General features: G+C 49.0%; 1 protein-coding gene across 4 annotated transcripts; it reads right to left on the reverse strand.

Annotated features, from left to right (window-relative positions):
• Window positions 1-592: 592 nt before the first annotated feature.
• On the reverse strand, window positions 593-15240 carry LOC147251749 (protein FAM171B-like). Of its 4 annotated transcripts, XM_086219659.1 has the most exons (10): window positions 14575-15240; window positions 12768-12982; window positions 5443-5676; window positions 4949-5041; window positions 4705-4863; window positions 4386-4556; window positions 3791-3910; window positions 3326-3449; window positions 2714-2892; window positions 2278-2570 (listed from the first exon to the last, which is right to left on the reverse strand). In XM_086219659.1, the coding sequence occupies exons 2-10, from the start codon at window positions 12955-12957 to the stop codon at window positions 2422-2424; spliced, it is 1419 nt and encodes a 472-aa protein (XP_086075785.1). In that variant the 5' UTR covers window positions 12958-12982; window positions 14575-15240; the 3' UTR covers window positions 2278-2421. The 4 variants fall into 4 exon arrangements, with proteins under 4 accessions (XP_086075783.1, XP_086075782.1, XP_086075784.1 ...); XM_086219657.1 differs by having other exon boundaries at window positions 593-2892; window positions 12768-12979; window positions 15046-15223; XM_086219656.1 differs by having other exon boundaries at window positions 593-2892; window positions 14575-14959.
• Window positions 15241-21214: the final 5974 nt, after the last annotated feature.

Consider the following 21214-nt stretch of genomic DNA (forward strand, 5'->3'; position numbering starts at 1 on the left):
TGGAAATAGACAACGAGGGGCGACGTGTGCGTGGCTTTAATATTTGGTGACATATTAATGTAATTGACGCCTTGGAGGCTCGGCCTGCAGAGTCCTTGAACAACGAGGGAGCGTTTGGGGTTCAACAGTGTGTTTCCAGCCGCCTCGTCCTCATAGCAACACTCATGTGAACCGTCAACTCTTGACACACTCTGGTGCTGGGCATTGTGAGTTCTGGTGATCTGGAAACGACACGTGGAAACAAACCTTGCACAATTGCGACCTCTAGTGGCTGAGCATGTTAACTGAAGGATTGCGTCCTTTGCTTCACTGCAATTCATTACTTTTGGGACTCAAAACGTGTGAATCGCTTCCAGGCCTCCACGCAGCCTCCTGGGATTTACTGACGGAGAAAAAGGAGTTTTGTGTCCTCGTGACTGCTTCTAGTTCTTGATGTACAAATATTTCAGATTAAAAAACATATTTCCAGGTCATATAGTTGGTAGGATAAAGAAAATATTGTTTAAATTTACTACAATGCACTTAAAAGGTTTTAGAAAAGAATGTTAGTGAGTAAATTTAGACAGTCCGAGCTCTGTGATAACACGTTACCAAAATATTAACATTTATTTCGTTATTTTTCAAATCCATCGATTTAAACTGGTCAACTTTATTCAGATAAAACTCAGGCAAAATATGACACTGAGAAGGTTAGCTTCCTATGAGCTCCGACTTTTCATGAAAATTAGAACGTTTAAGCAACGATAAGTAAACACAGGGATCATTGACATCAAAAAGGCCTGTTCTTAAAAAAATAAATATGAAGGAAATGATGTACCGAAACACGGAGAATTAAAACTAAAACGACATTTTAAAATAACACACACTCAGTCCAGTCGCTAGTGGGCCCCAAACACACTGTTAACATCGACACTCAGACAGAACTGTGCGGAAAAAAAAAGAGCTCGGAGGTTAACAACCGTCGGCGGTTCTCAGGGTTCCAGGTCTGTACCTCCAGACTGTGGTTTCCTCAGAGTTCCAACAGTTCCAATAGTTTTCAATATGAAACAGTCCTGGGGGGGAGAAACCAGCGGGGCTAATGCCAATCTAGAGACATCACCCCCCGGTCTGCTTCCTGCATCGGTCGGTTCTGAGCTGGAGAAACCGTAGGATTGAGTCCTAACACCCAGAAATAAGTTAGTATAGCCTGGTTAGCTACAGTTTAGTTAAATGTCTCTGATTTTAGATTGAACCATGTTCATGTTTCATGTTGGGTTAGGGTTAAGGTGGAGGAACCAAGGAGATGACCACTTCCTGTTGGTGGAGGAACCAAGGAGATGACCACTTCCTGTTGGTGGAGGAACCAAGGAGATGACCACTTCCTGTTGGTGGAGGAACCAAGGAGATGACCACTTCCTGCTGGTGGAGGAACCAAGGAGATGACCACTTCCTGTTGGTGGAGGAACCAAGGAGATGGCCACTTCCTGTTGGTGGAGGAACCAAGGAGATGACCACTTCCTGTTGGTGGAGGAACCAAGGAGATGGCCACTTCCTGTTGGTGGAGGAACCAAGGAGATGACCACTTCCTGTTGGTGGAGGAACCAAGGAGATGACCACTTCCTGTTGGTGGAGGAACCAGGGAGATGGCCACTTCCTGTTGGTGGAAGAACCAAGGAGATGACCACTTCCTGTTGGTAGAGGAACCAAGGAGATGGCCACTTCCTGTTGGTGGAGGAACCAAGGAGATGGCCACTTCCTGTTGGTGGAGGAACCAAGGAGATGACCACTTCCTGTTGGTAGAGGAACCAAGGAGATGGCCACTTCCTGTTGGTGGAGGAACCAAGGAGATGACCACTTCCTGGTTGGCTTGTCAATCATGCTAAAAGCAGACGCTGATGACTTGATGAGCCAAGCTGCAGGCTAAGCTGAAGGCTAAGCCCTAGCTAGCGTGACTCCAACTAGGACAGCCCAGTTGGTCCAGGTCCACGGGTCTGGTGTTGTCTTTGGTCCAACTGGCCCAAAAATGTCCTGTGTCCATGCTGCTGTCATCATCACTACTGCGGGGGCGTTTGTCTGCTGCTGGAGGTGCTTTTCACAAAGGTAAGGTTGCGCTCCAGCGCTCTTCGTCCAGGCGTGTGGTTCAGCTCGCTCATGTCCACCCCAGAGTCCAAACTGGTGTCTCGACTCTCAGCTGGTCTACGCCTTCTCTGCTGCTCGGACACAGCGTAGTGGATCTCAGCTGCGGGTTTCCCCTCTAGAGATACAAACCAGGCCCGGGGAGGCTGGGACGAGGGGGGCTTTTCTGTCTCGGCGTGCATGGAGCGTCTGTTCTCCCTGATTCTATTAAGCGTCACCGGGACCGACATCGACTCCTGGAGGCCATACTGACCCCTGGATGTGCTGGTGGAGGTTGATGCCTGAGAGCCCTCTGGAACCTGGTCCTCAGGTTCTTCTGCCTGGTTCTGGGGGGTTGAGGACCCGTTTGATGGAGTCTGGATGAGGAGTGGCTCTGAGGCAGCACTGCTGGGGGCCACTGCCGGAGCGAGAGTGGCTGACCTGCTCCGCTGGGCTGCCTCCTGGGGCTCCTCCAGCTGGAAAAATGCCGACGCGTGAAGAAAAGCGACAGGCTGGTTGTAAAATAATAAATTCTCTGTGAGGGCCGCCGGAACTGCCAGGGCCAGATCACGATGGTCCGTGCTGAGGGCCACGGCGTTGGGATTGGCGATCACATTACCGTTATAGATGGATACGGAGGTGAGGTCGTTATCGCCTCTTTTTGTCAGTGATCGGTCGAGTCCATCCTGGGAATGGGTGACATCACCTGAGGAGCCGTCGTCCTCGCAGGTGTTGGTGGACTGGTCTTTTCTCCTCTGTGGCAGGATCCGCCTGGCCTTGGCCTCACCGGGGGGACGTCTACACACCGGACAGATGAGGCAGTTGATTACATTCAAAGATTATCCTGCATACTCATGATTATTCATCCTAGTGGGATCAGAGCAGCGTTCACGCATCTGCCAGCTCAGAGGGTCCCTTCAGAGGTAAACACACCACAACCAAACCTTTGCGACAACACTCAACACCTCTGAGGAAGCGTTGGATCCACGAGCGTGTGACCCAGCAGCAGCTGAGTTAGAGACACACGCCCCGGCTAACAGGACGAGCAGGATCTGCTGCAGGGCAAAACCTGGGTCCGATTCTTAGAGGGCTGGAGCGCCAGAGCCACGAAAGACAGATCACTTTTAGCTGACAGAGATCTCGACAGTTCTAGTGAAACACAACTCGCACGTCCTCAATTCTTGACGTCCCCAGTTCTGAGTGGACTTGCGCGAGACTGACGCCTTCTTACCTGTGACAACACAACAACGCCAGCAGGAGACAGGTGACGATCAACAGCGCTCCTCCCAAGACAACCATCAGGAACGCCGTGTGGTGCAGGATGAAGTCCATCGGGATGGCGAGTCTGAAGAAACCTGCAGCAAATACACAGCTACATTTGTGAAGTTTTACCACATACTTTTGTTTTGTATTTTCTCTCAACTTGAGCTGATTATTCGTCAAATACTACAACCTTTAAATAATTCATTCCTTTTTCATGGGCTATGAAGGCCTCCCATTGGCTGTTGGTTGAGCATCAAGATATTAACTTCCAAAACATGACAACACCTCACCCCTGCAGCCCTCGAGACCCGCGAGTCCTGAGTAGTCATAGCAGGACTAGCAGTAGTAGTAGTGGTAGAAGTAGTAGTAGTAGTAGTGGTAGCAGTAGTAGTAGTAGTAGTAGTAGTAGTAGTAGTAGTAGTAGAAGACTTGCCTCTGGTGGATGAGAGCGGAGCAGCGATCCAGTAGCCAAGGTGAGGAGCTGTGAACGTCCAGCGGAGTTTCCCATCTGCTGACTGTCCCACTGTCCCGAAGCCCCGTCTCATCCACGCGCCTGGTTAAAGACAGGAAACAGGAAGTACATCAGTAACCCTACCAACTTCTACTACAGCCAATAACTGCTTTCTATCAAACTTGGTGGTGGGGGGGCTCAAATAGGAAAGATGAAAGTGTGTAGCAGATGCAGGATTACTTTTGTGAACCTTCTTTCTTGTTGCAAAGACAACAACAACAATAATAATAACAACAACAACAATAATAACAACAACAACAATAATAATAACAACAACAATAATAATAACAACAATAATAATAATCATTTGTCCGAATCCCAACACTTGCCAACAAATCAAAGCCTCGCTGCCACTGCTGTCTCTGCAAGTATCAGGTGGGCTTGTGTGAAGACAGCAGGGATCAGATCTGCATCGACAGACGCACCGCAGATCCTGATGGAGGTTTGTCTAAGACTGGGCCGCCGGGCTCGGCGAGGTCTGTGCCCAGCGAGGCGTGCGTGATCATTATCCACTCACCAACGGTCCGGTTATATAACCACGCTGGAACAACGCTGGAAGACTGGAGCCCGCAGTTGTCCGGGAGGGGGAGGCTGATGGTTATGGCCCCGCTGACGTTCAGCTCCGCCTCTCCTGCGAAGAGCTGCACACTGACCGCCGCCACTGGATGTAAATCCACCCTGACGTATCCTTGAAGACACGGGGGTCAGTCATGAGGAGACGCCACTCACTCTCATCTCTGCTCAGCCACTTGGTGAAACAGGAAGTTGCTGAGTTGTGGCTGACGCGTGCGTTACTGGCACCAGCCTTTTATACTGTGTTGTATTCACTCGCCTACCTGAGTTGGTGCTCAGGACGCCCAGCGTGGCGAGCGAGGCGTCCGGCTCTGACGGCAGCTTGGGGATGGTCAGATAGGCTTTGTAAGAGGTGATGTCAGCGCCGTCAGTCAGATTCAGCAGCCTCTCAGGAAACTGGACGACCGGCTGCGACGAAGCGTCTGAGACAAACAGACACCAAGTTCTTCCTGAGTAAACGTGACGGTCAGCAGAAGCAAGCAGGAACCTGGGGCGTGTTTACAGTACCGGATCTTGTGTCTGATATCAGGACAGAATCCTCCAACAACCAGATGTTCCCCTGCGTCAGAGCGAGCAGCGACATCATCACTGACGAAAAGACTAATGAGGAAATAGAGAAGCAGAAAATGAATAAATTAATGCTTCATTTCCAAACCAGTCAGGTTCAGGGTCACAGAGACAGGGAGAAAAGAAGAAACGCCAAGAAAGAAAACAGACGGGTGGGCGGGCCGGTTACTCCTTCTGTCTTTACAGGTTCCCATGATTCTCTGACGGACCGTCACTGTGTCGTGGCACGTGCTTGTCAAACAGAACCGCACAGCACCTGCTGACAGAACCGCCAGCAGGACAAATTGTTTCTGCAGAGACTGAAATGATGTGGTTGTTGAGCTGAAGCCGTGATGAACCGACGCCCCCGGACTTCCAGGTGCTGACATTTCCAGGATCAATGAAAATACAGGAATTCACGTCTTCAGAAACTGTTAAACACAAATGAGTCTCACTTGGCTTCCCTCTGGCGGTGCAGGGCAGCAGAGCGCGAACGTAGCCGTCCCTGCTGGCCACAAGCGAGACGGGTCGCCCGCTTTGGAAGGGGACGTGAAGCATAACAACGCCGTCTGCGCCGGTGCGAGCCGTGCCGGTCCTGGTGTAGTTGACGTAAGCCTCCACCAGCACCTGGCTCAGGTACTGACGACTCAGCACGTCACTGACCTGGACCTTCAGGTTGAACCGAGAAGCTGAGGAGAGATCAGAGCTCAGATCATCTGCATGTCCTGCATCGCAGAGCAGAAAGGAATTATGGATCATGAACTACGTGCAGCAGAATAAATGCATGTCGCCGTGGCGGCCTGTCATCAAAACACGTTTAAGCCAGCAAACAGGAGCTCAGGACCCCACGTCTGAGGTTTGAGCCGCCTCATTTCCAAAAGTCATGGCCTGTTCTGGGTTCTATCGTCTACATTCACACCAAATGAATCCAAATCTGTCGTGAGCTTTTAGATGGTGGAGTTCCTGCTGACGAGAACGAAATCTACTGACTGGAAGCCCGTTCAGGTGTTAAACGGCTCAAGAGCCCAGCTTCTCTCACACCAACCACGATGGGACTTTCCTGACGCCGTGCCAACGCAGGGATGACCAGCAGCTTGTTAACATGAATAATCCTCATTTCATGACTTGCTACTTCTGATTGCTGCTCATGCATCGCCGCCCCTCAGCTTTCAGCGGCGCTCGCCAAACTCCGCCGGCTTCAATACACAATGATGCAGCTCACAATTAACCCAGATGGCGTCCCCTTAACAACACAACAGGGAGACTCGTTTGCAGAATCCCTCAAGGATATCAATTATTTAATCCCACTAGATTTGAAAGAGGTTGATATGAATACAAATGGCGGAACTGGGCAATTAGTAAAGCTGCATCAGCGTGTGACAGCTCGGCGAGTACATATTTACTCTCCTTCTCCTGTGAGGAACTCATTACATCATTTCTTGTCCCATTTGGAACCTAATGACACTGTGACACCTGATAAACAAACACAATTAGCCTCCATCACGGCGCCCCGATGGTAGCTTCACGGCAAGACTTCATTTGGGAGAGCGTGGCGCTGCATAGCGATGAGGGAGTTCTCAGTAACGCGTGGCAGCGAGGATCAATGACTCAGGGACTCAGGTGATTCATTAAAGCTCACGAATCAATAGACTGGCTGTAAGCGGGTGGTGGTCGCCTCCGGCCCTGCGCTCCCTCTGGTAGCACCGCTGGATTGCTTGAACTATTAAATACATGCAAGCTGGACGACCAACGCTGACTTGTCCAGGTTAGAGGGCTCGCCGCGCTACATGCTAATGTTGCTAATTATGTTACCAGTGTCATCTCTTATTATTGCGCCGGCCCTGCAGCATGTCTACGGCGGCGAGCTGACAGAGGCAGCGGGTGAATTTTATAATCCAGCTGATCAAACATCCGCCAAAGCTTCAGCGAAAGCTAATGAAGACATGCTTCACACTACCAAGATCACGCCACGGCGCAGGAAGTGCCCGCGCCAGAAAATCAGATCATCCCATATCATGGCGTCTAACGATCCCCTTTGATCAGGGGATGAGAAACGCCTGCCGCTGCTGCCAGGAGTGCCTTTCAGCAAGAATACCACAGAGATGTTCTCTTTGTGTGAGGCCGCAGATAACAGAAGGGGGTCACTGCATGGGAGGTGGAGGTGTCCCCGCCAGATTAGTGTAATCTCCCCGTTGGGCAAACTGACGCTCGCCACAAAGAGGATTGAAATAAACCATCAGACACGGATGAAAAACACGATGCATGAAATGTCTTTTGAGGTGAAGGGTCTAGAATTTAGGACGACCTACAATCTTCATTCACCTGAAGCTGACAAATGCTGAGGTTTATTCAGTTTGGGATGAGCCAGGTTGCGTCTACAGAAGCCCAGAAGGGACAAACGAGTCTTCGGCGCCGCAGTGTTTGCTGATGACTGCCTCAACGCAGCTGCTCCGTGGCTGCACGTCAACAGATGATCGGTGACCCAACAGTCCCATCGTTGCTGCTGAGTGATGTCACCACAGCAGCAGAGTTTAGGGTCTCGGGCTTGGAGGACAGTGATGGGGTTTCTCTCGTAGCATCTTTAATGCTTCCATCTGCTCGTCAAACTCGCCATCACCCGAGTGATGTTCATTGTCATGGAGACTGTTAGACGGGCGGGGTTTGTGGCTGAGATGTCAGAAAGTCAGGTGACACGCTTTTATTTCTTGTTGCTAGTGAGTTTGGCCTGTTAACATCCTGGGCTACAGCCAGGTGGAAGCGACGTTCGCCAGTGGAAGCAGCGCCCGTGTCGAAAAACCCAGACATTTGTTTTTCCAGGAAGCTTCACTGGCGCCTTCCTCCGTAGAAACGCATCCATCTCAAACTCTAACGAACCGCAAATGAAGAAAGGACGACAACATCGTCCAAACGTGCTGCCCATCGTCACCTCGAACCTCCGAGTCGCTCTCGGGTCAAAGTGACAACAGTGAATTGGCGGACAGCTGATCCCACACCCAAAACAAGCCTGCTGATTGGTCAGTTCTGTGAAACCGCCAGGCAGCGGTAACAGATGGTCCGGCAGGGACTTATCTCGCCCCCCCCCATGCATCCCCCTCACCCACGCTCGTTAGCACAACTGCGGCCGTGTGTATGGATGTGTGTGTGTGTGTGTGTGTGTGTGTGTGCGCTGGAATTAGGCCATCACATTCCACAGATAGAGGAAAACACAAGCCAAATCTGTCTCCAGTGCAGGTCGGCGACATGAAACAGAAGCAAGAGACGCCCGTGCTGTTGATGCTGCACTCCAGAACAAAGAGATTAAACCTGAGGGGGCGGCGTTGATCACAGCGGGGGGGCACTGACCATCTGTTTGAGAAAGGAGACGACGTCATTTATACTTTTGAGATTTCTCTTTTTCTGTAGTTGTTGTGGAAAGTTGGCAATCGTTCCCCTGAGAGTCTGGGACACGAAGCAAACCAGCGAGGGAGGAAGGGGGGGGGGGGGGGAGATACCATGCTTGCGTACACTTCCAAGTGTACCAACTCAGACTGGAGGGTCACATGACGAGGGCTGGCAACGTCCTCCTACGCCAGCATGAATGAGTCATGAATTGGGGGGGATAAGCGTTGCTCTCCGCCACCGCCGCTCGGCTGTAAACAAGCTGAGAGGAGGAACCTGTGAGATATCGGCACGGAACCGGGAGCCGTTAGCAGCCCTAAGACACGCACACACACACACGTATTAGTATGACTGTAATGTTGTAAACAACACCGTGATACATGGATGGCCTGCAGACAGACGGAAGACTCCGTCCACAGATGGTCTGAGCGGAGAGGCACCATATTGGCATCGCTACATGTTGTTCATTTGTAACGTGCTGCCGTAGGTCCGGCGGGCTGAACCGGGCCGGGCACCCTACGGGTTCGGCGGCAGGATTAACTGAAAGTAGAACTGGCTGTGCACCAGCCGGGTACTGGACTGACACGCACATCGCGCCTCCATCTTGGCTCGTCATCTGCTGGTTATCAGAACTCAGCTGAGTCACCGAGTAAATAATAAAGTTTCAAATGTTTTGGAGAAATAAATAAGAACTTGCTTTTTTCTTTGCTTACGTGTTTTTCAGTCAGAACATTTACACGAAGGGGAAAAGTCAAATTACTGGGTCGACGCAGCAGGATCGAAGAGTCGGGGTCGCTTCCAGCCAGACCAGGCGAGGGAGTTAGCGGGTCAGCTAACGTGCGAGCTGACCCGCTCCATCGGTTCACCCAGAGGCTGAACCACAGAGTTCTGGGGTAAACAATCATGGCGGATGAAACGAGCAGGACAGAGGAGGTCACACGGTTCAGACTGCCAGGTCCTCTGGGTGGTTCTGGATCGATTCTTCCGTGTTTATACGGGGACTGAGGTCCCTTTAAAGATCCTGATGGAGCCTTTAGCTTCACGGCGACTGTAAACACAGGAAGCACGAACAGACCCCGACTGTCACGAGGGGTCATCATCCTCGGTAAATGCAGGTCCTGACCGGAGGTAAATTATCGGCCTGTCAATCACAAATCGAACCGTGAGTCTCGGTGGTTCCGCTCTCTCTCTAGAACTGGTTCCTCTCACACGTCCAAACACGTCAGGTTATATAATTCGTCGTGACTTGATACGGAGCTACAAACCTGGCCGGGGATCGAACTCTTGGTCCCGGAGCTCCTGGTTCACGTGATCCCGCGACAACAACAAGTGACCGTCATCATCGACATGCGGAGCGCGTCCGCTCCCGGTGAACTCTCCCGCGGTCCCGCGCAGGGTCCCGCACAGGAGCAGCGCGGCCAGTAGCCACTCCGGCACACGCATGACTCGACACTCGTGGCGGGGACCGACCTGCAGACGCGTCACCAACTACTTGTGGCCGCGGGAAGCCTCGCGCTCCATCCCGACGAGTCCGAGTCTCCTCTGGTTCTCAGCAAAACTCCGCCCCCCTGCAGCCGCGAGGAGGCCCACGCACGGTGCGTGTGGTCATCACTCGCAGTCCTACTACAGTATCTCGGAGTACTCATGCAGTACCCCATCAGACCTGTAATACCTGAGGTAATATTCGCCGTTTATTAATAAACGTCCCTCAACAACCCACGTCATTTATTGGTGTATTAATGTTCCACGTGGATTTAATCATTTAATTAGAAGTCTCATCATCCTAATGATTTCATATTCAGTAGTTTAGAACTTCTGCAAGTAATAAATATACTACAAATACTACCGGTAATATTATTATATAATATTAATATTATAAAAAGAATCCATAAATAACCCTTCTTCACCAGTAATTACTTGGATTTAATATAAAAGAGAGTAAGATTTATTTAGGACACATTAAATAATTCAGTTATTATATATTGATAGAATAAATAATGTAAATTATTAATCATTGGATCAAATTAAACAACACATAAAATAAAACTCTAGTAAATCCGAGTGACAGAATACGTGACATACATTTCTTTTATAATTTATTTGCAGGTTAAACTCACATTAATGATAATGATTTTTTTGATCATATTTTCGTATTATCATTAACAGTGATTGTGACCAGGTCAGGTTTGCCTTCTTAGATAATTAATAATGTAAAATTATGTCATGAATTAGTCTTGTTAGTAAAACAGGTGTCATGGACTGATGGCGCTCCAGGCCGGACACCCAGGGTTCCGCCATCAGTGGTCTGATGTATTTATGGACGTATTTAAAAATTCAGAAGGTCAGGAATCACTTGCAGGGACTAGTTTCCACCACCAGATGGTGCTGAAGAGGTCGAAATCCTTCATTTATCCATTATTCATAACATCAACCGCCGCTGAAGAAGAAGTCCAGCCCAAGTTGATTAGAACTGGCGTTTAACCTCTGAATCCGTCCTCCTGGGATCGGGAGTGTACTTGAGACAGTACTTGTATGATGGAGAGAGTGTATTAAAGTAGTTGGAGGAGCAGTTGTGACAATAACGCTTCCCATGCAGCAGCAGCAGTCGCGTTACATAACTGCAGTAGTTCTCTCGGTTCATTACAGTGGTACTTTACATTTGCGGGACATTCCGGTCATATGAAACACTTCCATTAAACTTTAATTTTGCCTCGAGCCTTAATTCTAAACCTCTTTCTCTCTTTTTTTTTTATTCCCTTATGCTTTCATGAGTCACTCTCAGATGCGTGCGCGCGCGCACACACACACACACACACACACACACAAACACACCTCCACCTGCACACAGGAGTGACCGCTGAGGGACTCCACACACCCGCGTCTGACAACGACAGCAGAACTCTGACTTGAGTCCCTCCTCAGCATCCCGTCTAACGGTCACCATCATCAGTTGTGAGCACACGGGAAACCTCGTGGAGCACTTCAAGTACCACCGAGGTCGAAAAAAACCCGACATACACAGAACCATAAAGTACACGTCTACTACATTGTTTCTCATTGTGAATTTTAAGAGCACGTTCAAATTACGATTGCAGTGTTTCAAGGAGGAACAGGAACCCTCACACCCCTGCATCTGCAGCTTCATGTGTTTACCATCACCCCTCAAGTTATGGACTTATGGACCTTTGACCACTGTCTGTCCCCTTTGGTTTGGCACAGTTGGACACTTGCATTCAATTCCTGTTCTTGTCGCCACCGTCAACTTACCCAATCATAAAATTCCTGGTGTGTGAGGGTGTGGTTGTTTTTAAACCGGTCCAATGATCCAGACTACTCATTTTACCTCCAGGGGTCGCGCTTCACACGGCAGTCAGGTTGAGGAGGAAGAGGCTTTCTGAAGGAGAACAAGAAGGCTAACGCTGTTAGCTAGCTCCCCCGCAGCTGCAAATTTGTGGAACTTTATGGACAAACTAGTCTCAGCAGCTCAGAGTGGTGAGCTAACGCTAGCACAACCTTTATCCTTACATCCCCTGGTAGCTGGACTACTCATTTTTATTTGCATCATTTGTGCCAGTGAGTTAGTGTTTATTTGCACCTCAATGACAGGGGTCCACTGAAGAGTGGAAGGAAGAGGAGAGGAGGGGAGCTAGCTGCCCAGCTAGCAGTGATTGCTAAAGCTCTGGGATGGGGAGAGCACTCCCAGCTAACGGTGAGTGCTAACGCTCCGGGATGGGGAGAGCGCTCCCAGCTAACGGTGAGTGCTAACGCTCCGGGATGGGGAGAGCACTCCCAGCTAACGGTGAGTGCTAACGCTCCGGGATGGGGAGAGCACTCCCAGCTAACGGTGAGTGCTAACGCTTTAAGATGGGAAGAGCTGAGAGAATCTTCTCCTTGATTGGCTCGCGCTCCACAGCTTTCTGACAATTACATATTCAAAGTTCAATATTTTAAGCTTGTGTGACTATGCTGGGAGATGAAACCATCTCATTCATGCCCAGATTTTTATTCATCTGCCTCACACACACCAGTCACACCGCCTTCAGCAAATAGTGTTTATTAGCGTTGACTTTACTTGTAATGCAATTTTTTAAAAAAGTATCACTTGGTGTTCTGTGAGAACAGTTTAACTCTGCAGCCCCTAAGATATGAGTAGCAGCTCAGGAAGTTTCTCTTAATGATCGTTACACATGTGAATGGTGCTAAAATCACGTAAGACAACATTTTGGTAACTAAATCAAGAGTTGTAGCAGCTAAGCTAACAAATGCTGGGTAAAGTGGTGAGCTGAGTCTCACATCACTCGTCCAATTGCCTTGCAAGAGAAACGTAAAAATACGGACCTGAAAACATCTTTATAGCGACAGGAGTTAATCTCAACTTTACTGCTCACTTTTCACAACTTACCTTCTCCATGAGCCCTCTTGAAGCCTGTAACCCCTCCACGCACTCCTGATGATTGGTTTCCCCGGTGTTGATGTCCGTCTGCCCAGCTTTCTGTCATCGACACATGAGTGGATTCCTTCTCGGCTGGCTTCCTCACCATAATAGCTCTTCTTTGACAGGGGCCTCCGAGAGCCAGTGAGCAGTGACACATTTGTCCTCCAGCTTCTATTCCCCTGCTGACCAAATATAAATCGGAGTCTAAACACACAAGCAGGAGGATGAACGGCAGCGAGAGTCTTTGGGATCAATTTGTCACAAATTAGATACAGCAATGCTTCATTTCTCCACATAAATAGCTGCCTCTACTGGGGCTCTTTTGGAAATCTGTTCTCCTGCACTCTGGAAGTCTGTGTCTACTCATCCCCGACCGACTTCCTCCATTAATCTTATCAGCGCACAGACATGCTTCTGTTTTCAGACTGCTGCCTCTTTTGTTAGACACAGTCAATAAGGTACAGAATCTGCATGGAAATGTTTCTCATTCCGGGCATCTTATAGGCACTGCAGCCATCAAAATAAAATTAATTGCTTGTTGTCTGTAAAATAGCAGCGTGGAAATAGCTGAATTTGCTGCTAATCAATATCAACATTCATTTGTATTTCCAAGTAATTGGTGGGTTCAAACGTAATCAAAACAGCAATCGATAAAGCAAAGACCTCTGCTGCGTTTGGTAGTATTTCATCTGTAAAGGTCAGCGGGTCACGGGAATCAATACGCTCACTCCTACAGATCATCAAAGGTTCCTTCTCCATCTTTTGAACCGCAGTACTGTTCGGAAGGTTGGTTTATTTGAGGAAAAATAAAACAAAGAAAAAAGTAAACTTCTATGACGAATTCTCCGGTAATTGATCTGAGTCATTTTGCTGGAGAGGAAAAGGTGACGACTGGAGTCGGTGGATTAAATGTGAAGCTTTGCAGCTGTGCTCACTTTCAAAATACCAGCATTGGACCAGAGGCAACAAGCTGACGCGAGGGTGCGAGACAGCGAGCGCGAGATTGTCAGACAGTGTCACACGCGCCGAACGAGAACTCGCCTGGAGAGACAGGTGCACGACTGGACATTAACAACAGCGTCTTGGGAGACATGCCTGGTGTACGGCTGGAAGATGTTCAAGAAAAGTTCAGGAAGTTCACTAAACGTGGAGGACAAAGCAGGACATCAGGCCTCGGTTCAACCACCTCCATCAGCCAAGACCAGCCGCCTAAAACGGTGCACGTTGCCCGCTTTGTTGCTGCTCTCTGACATGGATGAGCACCAGACGCTTTTAGACCCAACAAAACGCGGTTCATGACGTCCTCCACCTTCACCGTGAAAAGATTGTGAAAAAGTTATTTTAGGGGAAACAAGTTTTATCTCGTGTCCTGAAAATATTTTCTACTCTTCTACTCCTCAAAGAAGGGATTCTCTCTGTTACCACCGCAGGACTCGACAACAGTACACACATGTAAAGTATCATGCAGTGCTAAAATATATCTAGTAACATATTAAATACTGTAAAAGAATCCATCCATAGTCTTCCGCTTATTCCTGTTAAGGGTCGCGGGGGGGCTGGAGCCTATCCCAGCATCTACGGGCGAGAGGTGGGGTTCACCCTGGACAGGTCGCCAGTCCCTCGCAGGGCCAACATAGAGAGACGAACAACCATTCACACTCACACCTACGGAGCATCAATCAGCCTCGTCCCCTCTTGATGTCTTTGGACGGTGGGAAGAAGCCGGAGTACCGGAGAGAACCCACGAAGGCACGGGGAGAACATGGAGACTCACCCAGAAAGATCCCGCGCCCGAGCCGGGACTCGAACCTGGAACCTGGAACCTTCTTGCTGTGAGGCCACAGTGCTGACCGCTGCACCACCGTGCCACCTCTGTAAAAGAATAGTTTGACGAATGCTTGTCTCGCTGACTTAACACAACTCTGTAGTTACACTTTGATTTGCTGATACCCACGTCAATCCCACGTGCAATATTTCTGAACGCCTCACTGAAACGCAAATTTCTGACACGTCTGTGTATTTTTTTATTTCGCCTCTAGAAGTGTTCTCGCACTGGAGGGGAGATGCTCTCTAATTTCCTTGCATGCTTCGATGAACAATGGCAATGAAGTATTCTGTTCTATTTTACATGAGAACCAGAGGTGTACCGGTTCTTTTTCCTCCTCAAGCAAGCACGACCTAAACTCAAGGAGCTCTCCGCGTGCGAGCAGCTACATGGACGCGTGATGAGTAAAGGCTCCCGGACCTTCACGTGAGTGCTGCTGCTGCTGTTTCAACTCTGCGTCGCAGCAAAACCTTCAGATTCTTGCATTATGCAGGCGTGACTCAAGGCAGTTCCAGCCTCCTCTTCCTCCACCCACAAATCAGCTCGGTGTGCACGGAGAGCCGCACATGAAGCTTTGTTTTCATGTCTGGTTACTCGTCATGACGTTGCGGTGTGTTTACACCATAACTCTGACGGAATTTTAGCAACATGTTCCGCTTGAAGGGTGCGTGTACATAGTTCTTCCTCTCCTGACAGTTGTGTAAGCGCGTGAGACCACGGCGGTGGAGGTGTCGCCTGAATTTGTAATTGATTACAAGGCTATTCTGGCGGCTCGGCTGTAATTAGCAACACGGCAAAAGGAGCTGTTGATTGAATGTTGCCGTCCTCTGACGTTGACAATGAAAGACAAATACTGGAGTTCCTGCCTCACGCTTCCTTGTGAACTAATGAGCTGAGCCACATTCACTCCAGATCAATGGCATAGACGAGTAAGGAGGTGAAACAGTAATTAATAAACCTTCGCAATCAGAGCCTCAGTGAAGGAGCTCCGACTCATAGAGCAGACGTACGCGGCTACACCAGCCCTCCTCCTGCTGCTCCTCCTCCTCTACCTACTGTTTGTCTTCGTCCTCCTGCTGCTGCTCCTCCTCTACCTACTGTTTGTCTTCGTCCTCCTGCTGCTCCTCCTCCTCTACCTACTGTTTGTCTTCATCCTCCTGCTGCTCCTCCTCCTCTACCTACTGTTTGTCTTCATCCTCCTGCTGCTCCTCCTCCTCTACCTACTGTTTGTCTTCGTCCTCCTGCTGCTCCTCCTCCTCCTCCTCTACCTACTGTTTGTCTTCATCCTCCTGCTGCTCCTCCTCCTCTACCTACTGTTTGTCTTCATCCTCCTGCTGCTCCTCCTCCTCTACCTACTGTTTGTCTTCATCCTCCTGCTGCTCCTCCTCCTCTACCTACTGTTTGTCTTCGTCCTCCTGCTGCTCCTCCTCCTCCTCCTCTACCTACTGTTTGTCGTCGTCCTCCTGCCGCTCCTCCTCCACCCACTCTTCATCCCCCTCCTCCCGCTCTTCTTCATCCTCCTGCTCCTCCTCCCACTCTTCCCTCTCCTCCTGCTCTTCCTCCTCCTCCTCCTACTGGATGAACTGGTATTGAAGAGCCTCTGGTTCCCTTTCACACGTGAGGGCGTTAACGCCAGTCGAACCCCTGAGGTCACCTGATCACTGCCTGGAGGTTCTGATCCATGAACTTTCATAATGGGAGCTGAAGTGGAACCAGAGCCGATGATGTCATACCCAGATTTTATTTTTAATGTTTTGTCGGAGGTCATGAATGAATTCATTCAGCACTCTCAGCATTTAATAACCACTGCTCGTGTGTGCGACAACCACACGTCTTCATGCTGCGTGGCAGCACAGTGCCTCCTGGGTCGTCTCCTCTCCCTGGAAATCAGTCATTCATGTCAATGACTGGATGTAATGACACCTAGTTGACATGTCCGGCAAGCAGGTAACCCCTAGTAACCAATTAGCAACGGAGGCAATAAAGGTGCACCCCTTTCACTGGTTTAGCGTCTTCACCAGCGACACCAAACGACAACGAAAATGATAAAACGCGTCTGCATACTTTGATGAGAGACCAAGTTTATGGTTTGAATTTCAAGTTAAAATTTGAAATGAAACCAAATGTTTAACAAGGGCAAATGCTGGCATGTTCAGTATGAAAATCCTGTGAAATAATCAAGTCACAACTGGGCTGAAGGGAACCTGAAGTCTCTGGGACAGTAAACGCAGCATGACCAGATCACAAACCTGCCCGTTTCCTGGTTGGCTGGTGAGGAGAAAGGACCGACTCCTCAGAGGGAATGTCAGTGGTCACAGTGTTGTAGAAATGCTAATTACTATTACATACAATCATTACTGCAGCAGGTTACTTCAGTAATGAACTACTCTCATAACTGGTACTTCAGAAGCATCAAATTGAAAATAAATTGCCAGTTTCTGACATGTAAATGGATTTAATGTCAACATCCAAGCTGTAATTACCAGGAAACACCAATCATGACGGCTCAACAGGAAGATAATTACACAGCCGCTGTTGTTTTATTTTGTCTGTCTCATTTTAGCCCCCGCCTGTGGAAAAGTGCTGCCTTGTGCTTGAAGGGTGACACACAGAGCTGCTCGCCGTCTACAGCGAGATATCCCGAGCGCAGGATGAGGGAAAGCCATCGCTGACACTTCAGTTGAGCTGCAGGAAATGGTTTTTACTCTACTGACCCCCCCCCCCCCAAGCAATAAGCACCAGCACTTCCTGTTGTCACTCAAAACTTGTGACAGAGGGAAAGAAAGACTCTTTCTTCTACTGAGTTTATGGGTTAAAAGGTCAGAGGAAATGCAGAATTCATGTTATTGGCTGATGGGTGCGCCAATCAAAGTCTTTGACAGGTCCCGCCTCTCCCTCTGGCTGAGGAAAAGACAAGTTAGCGTTGGAGTTCTACAACTCATCGATTTATCTGCTGGTTGTTTTCTGGCTTCATCGATCGATTTATTGTTTGGTAAACAAAAGGTCGAGAACATCAGAACATCGTGACAGCTCGCTCGCGTCTGCGAGTCTGGAACCACCGCGTTTGACGTGTTTAAAAAAACTTTAAAAAAACAACAAAAAACAATATGTTCTCAAAATAGCTGGCATTTCCTTCTCTCTCGACACACCAATCATGCAGACGTTTAATAATTGCAGCACAAAGCAATGGGACGCGTCCACGCCGCAGGAGAATACCGTGCAAAACTTCATCAGCTACTCGACAAAGTACTGCCACTCAGTCCCTGGGGGGGGGCACTATGCGCCGAGATTAACGCCGTGCCGTTTCTCCGTCATGAGACAAGAAACCAATCCCAAAAAGTCTCTGCCAATTAAAATGTGTGTTGTTTGCTTATGAAACATAATTGTTTTTTTCCTCATGCGAAGGCTAAATCTCTTACAGTGTATTTGCTCCCAGAAATGAACCGGATTTAGAGATTAAAAAAGAGGAAAAACAAGTCAGATAGAACGTTAATTGAAATTTCGGCTTGTGCCGCCGCTAATGCATTTCTATCAGCGCTGGTAGTCGCGACCCCCGCTTAGCAACCAGAATAACCTAATAAAAGGGGTTAGGCATTTGTTTTCTGGATGATTGACGGAGCTGCTGAGGAGAGCTTTGACGCTCCAGATGGGTGCCAGGCACCAGCAGCAGCAGCAGCACCACCACCAGCACCTGCAGCACCAGACACACCACCACCAGCATCAGCAGCAGCAGCAGCAGCACCACCACCAGCACCTGCAGCACTAGACACACCACCACCAGCATCAGCAGCAGCAGCAGCAGCAGCACCAGCACCTGCAGCACTAGACACACCAGCTCCAGCAGCAGCAGCACTAGACACACCAGCTCCAGCAGCAGCTCCAGCAGCAGCAGCACTAGACACACCAGCTCCAGCAGCAGCAGCACCACCACCACCACCAGCAGCAGCAGCAGCACCTGCAGCACTAGACACACCAGCTCCAGCAGCAGCACCACCACCACCACCACCAGCAGCACCAGCTCCAGCAGCAGCAGCAGCACCAGCAGCAGCAGCAGCAGCAGCAGCACCACCACCATCACCACCAGCAGCACCAGCTCCAGCAGCAGCAGCAGCAGCAGCAGCAGCAGCAGCAGCAGCACCAGCACCAGCACCAGCATTTTCAGGCTTGTAATCCAATTGCATGATCAAGGACAGCTGCCTCGGTTACGTAAACCTCTGAGAGGAATCGGGGCCTGTTTCCCCTCCACGTTTAATGTCTAACAGTCTGATCCGGTTAAAAAAATAAATCTTGTTATTTTATCTATTGAATCATAAAGTGACCTCCCGCTCCTCCAACACACGCGGACATGAGAGTCATGCTAAAAAAATAATCCGTTCATCAGGGGACCTCTGAGTCCTTCAGAGGACTGAAGAGTGCCACTGAGCCGGGAGGAATTCAGCGTGGTCACAAGTCAAGAGGGTTTTGTTTATGGAACAAAAGTTATCTCATGACACTTTACAAATGAAGTGAGACTACAATCTCATTATCCAAATGGATTTCGTGGTGACAGCAGCGGCTAAATGTCAGAGCAGCTAATTGTTGTTGAAACTCGGAATCAGAATTTTCAAAAAGGGATTCGTTGTCTGGGGAGAGACTCGCATGAAAGCGGGAAAAGCATACTCTCTATATATATCTATATATATCAATATATATAGATATATATAGATATATATATCAATATATAATGTTGTCCTTTCCAAAATCCACATGCGCAGGTTAGCAATGTAGCTAGCTCTTGTGTTTAGTTGTGCGCGGTCCCTGGCAAATAAACCAATAAACTAAACAACATAAACGTCAACATAACAAACAACATAAAAGGCAATTTGCCTTTTGAACAAACTGATTTTCAAGCGGCACTAAATTTAGATTTGGACGTGACGGAGACGAAAACTACAAATCAAGTCCACTGCCTTCATCCCACTAAACTCTTCATCCAAGCTCTTAAACGTCGGGGTTTGGTGAATGTTGGTGGTCAGCCGGTGTCTACATGCAGTAGATGGTCACTGAAGCACCGCGTGACAATGAAGACGCGCCCCGGCATCGTTCACCCACACCAGCTCTTCCTTCACTTCCTGCAACTTTCCCTGCCAGCAGTCGCAGCTATGAATAGTTATTGATAACATCGTGCATCTGAAGATGAAAGCGGCTCCTGGTTCGAGTAAAGCGCCACAGAGGAATGTCACTGGTGAAAGATCAAAACCAGAGAGCGGAGACAGGCAGAATACAGCCGACTGAAAAAAAAACAAACAGATTCATTATGGCGTCTATGAAGAGACACCTTGCATCCAAAACCTGGAAGTAAAAAGTCAAAGACAGCCTCCGTCTCTGAGATGCCTGACACAAATCCCCGTCATCGGCAGACAAACCGCTCAGCGTCAGTAGCTTCACAACCGCTGCCCCAGCAGCCACGCCATGTCTTTGCATCTTCTTCCACTGATAAAATGCTGGAGCATTAAAAAAAAACGTTTGGAATTTCATTGCCCTGAGTCACCTCTGCACAGCGTAAGAAAACTCCAGTAATATGAAACGATTTCCTCCCTTAGAGCAGCCTTGTGTTCAGCACCTACAGCACCCAGCGGCTGAAGACAGGCTGGTCCAGCCGGCTGCTGTACTCAGGTCACATGACCTGCAAAAACCACACTTTCATATTTCATATCTCAGCGTAGCAGAGGATTCGAAATGCAGCAGAGCAACAAAATGGCTTTTGTCCAATACGACTCAAAACTATCATAGCAGTTTGTGGGTTCCTGCAGCCGGCCTCCCCAGACAGAGAGGTGCTCCTCTGCTTCATGGTTGCACCAAACAGGCATCTGAGAACAGCTGGATCTTAACTGACATCTGGAGTTCCCATAAGTCATAAAATATGGCCGTTTGATTGAAGGGTTGGACACTTTGGACCACTTTTTGTCGGTTTTGTGTGGTGTTGTGAGACGTCTCTCCCCTCCCTGTCCGGTAGCTGAGATTATTTTGTCTTTTGTCTCAGTTCGCCCCTGCTACATTCTAGCAGGCTAACGGCCCGTTTGGTCCTGGCTCTCCCCCTCAGCCCACCTCCCGCTTGCCTCTCATTCACATGTGGGGATGTCAGTGATGATGATGATGGTGATGATGATGATGGTGATGATGTCAAAGCAGCTGTATAAAGTGACAAGAGCGGCGTCTCAGGCTGAAGAAGCTCCGGCTCGGTTTAGAAGCTAAAACAGTTCAAACCGAGTGACGACGCCGCTCCTCTGTGCCGAGTCTGATGGCCATCAGCGAGCAGAGACCCTGGAACCCGGCGAGGCTGAACTCCATCTATAAATACTTCCAGATGGAGATCAGACTGTTTTTAGCATCGACTCTACAAACGAGAAACCAGGACAAGTCTGCGCATAATTTTCCAGGACAGAAATATTTACAAGAAAAAGAAGAAACACGAACAAACACCATATTTTTGTCTTGAACTTCCTTCCTGTCGCTTCAATCGGAAACGATTTGTCATCTTTGTTTTTTAATCTCCACGCAGTCGACAGCGTCTCTCATCCAGACGCGCTGATTTACTGTGACTGGAACG

Source organism: Aulostomus chinensis, chromosome 12 (genome assembly GCF_037954235.1).
Source record: "Aulostomus chinensis isolate RoL2024-O1b breed Wild chromosome 12, RoL_Achi_v1.0, whole genome shotgun sequence".
NCBI lineage: Eukaryota > Metazoa > Chordata > Actinopteri > Syngnathiformes > Aulostomidae > Aulostomus > Aulostomus chinensis.

Excerpts from the sequence above, each read along its gene's own strand:
- LOC147251749 (XM_086219657.1), bottom strand. The coding sequence starts at position 12,957 with ATGTGTCACTGCTCACTGGCTCTCGGAGGCCCCTGTCAAAGAAGAGCT. Across the intron at positions 3,911-4,385 it reads GTTATATAACCGGACCGTTG|GCGCGTGGATGAGACGGGGC; the intron begins GTGAGTGGATAA and ends GTCTTTAACCAG. Across the intron at positions 2,893-3,325 it reads GCGTTGTTGTGTTGTCACAG|ACGTCCCCCCGGTGAGGCCA; the intron begins GTAAGAAGGCGT and ends TCCGGTGTGTAG.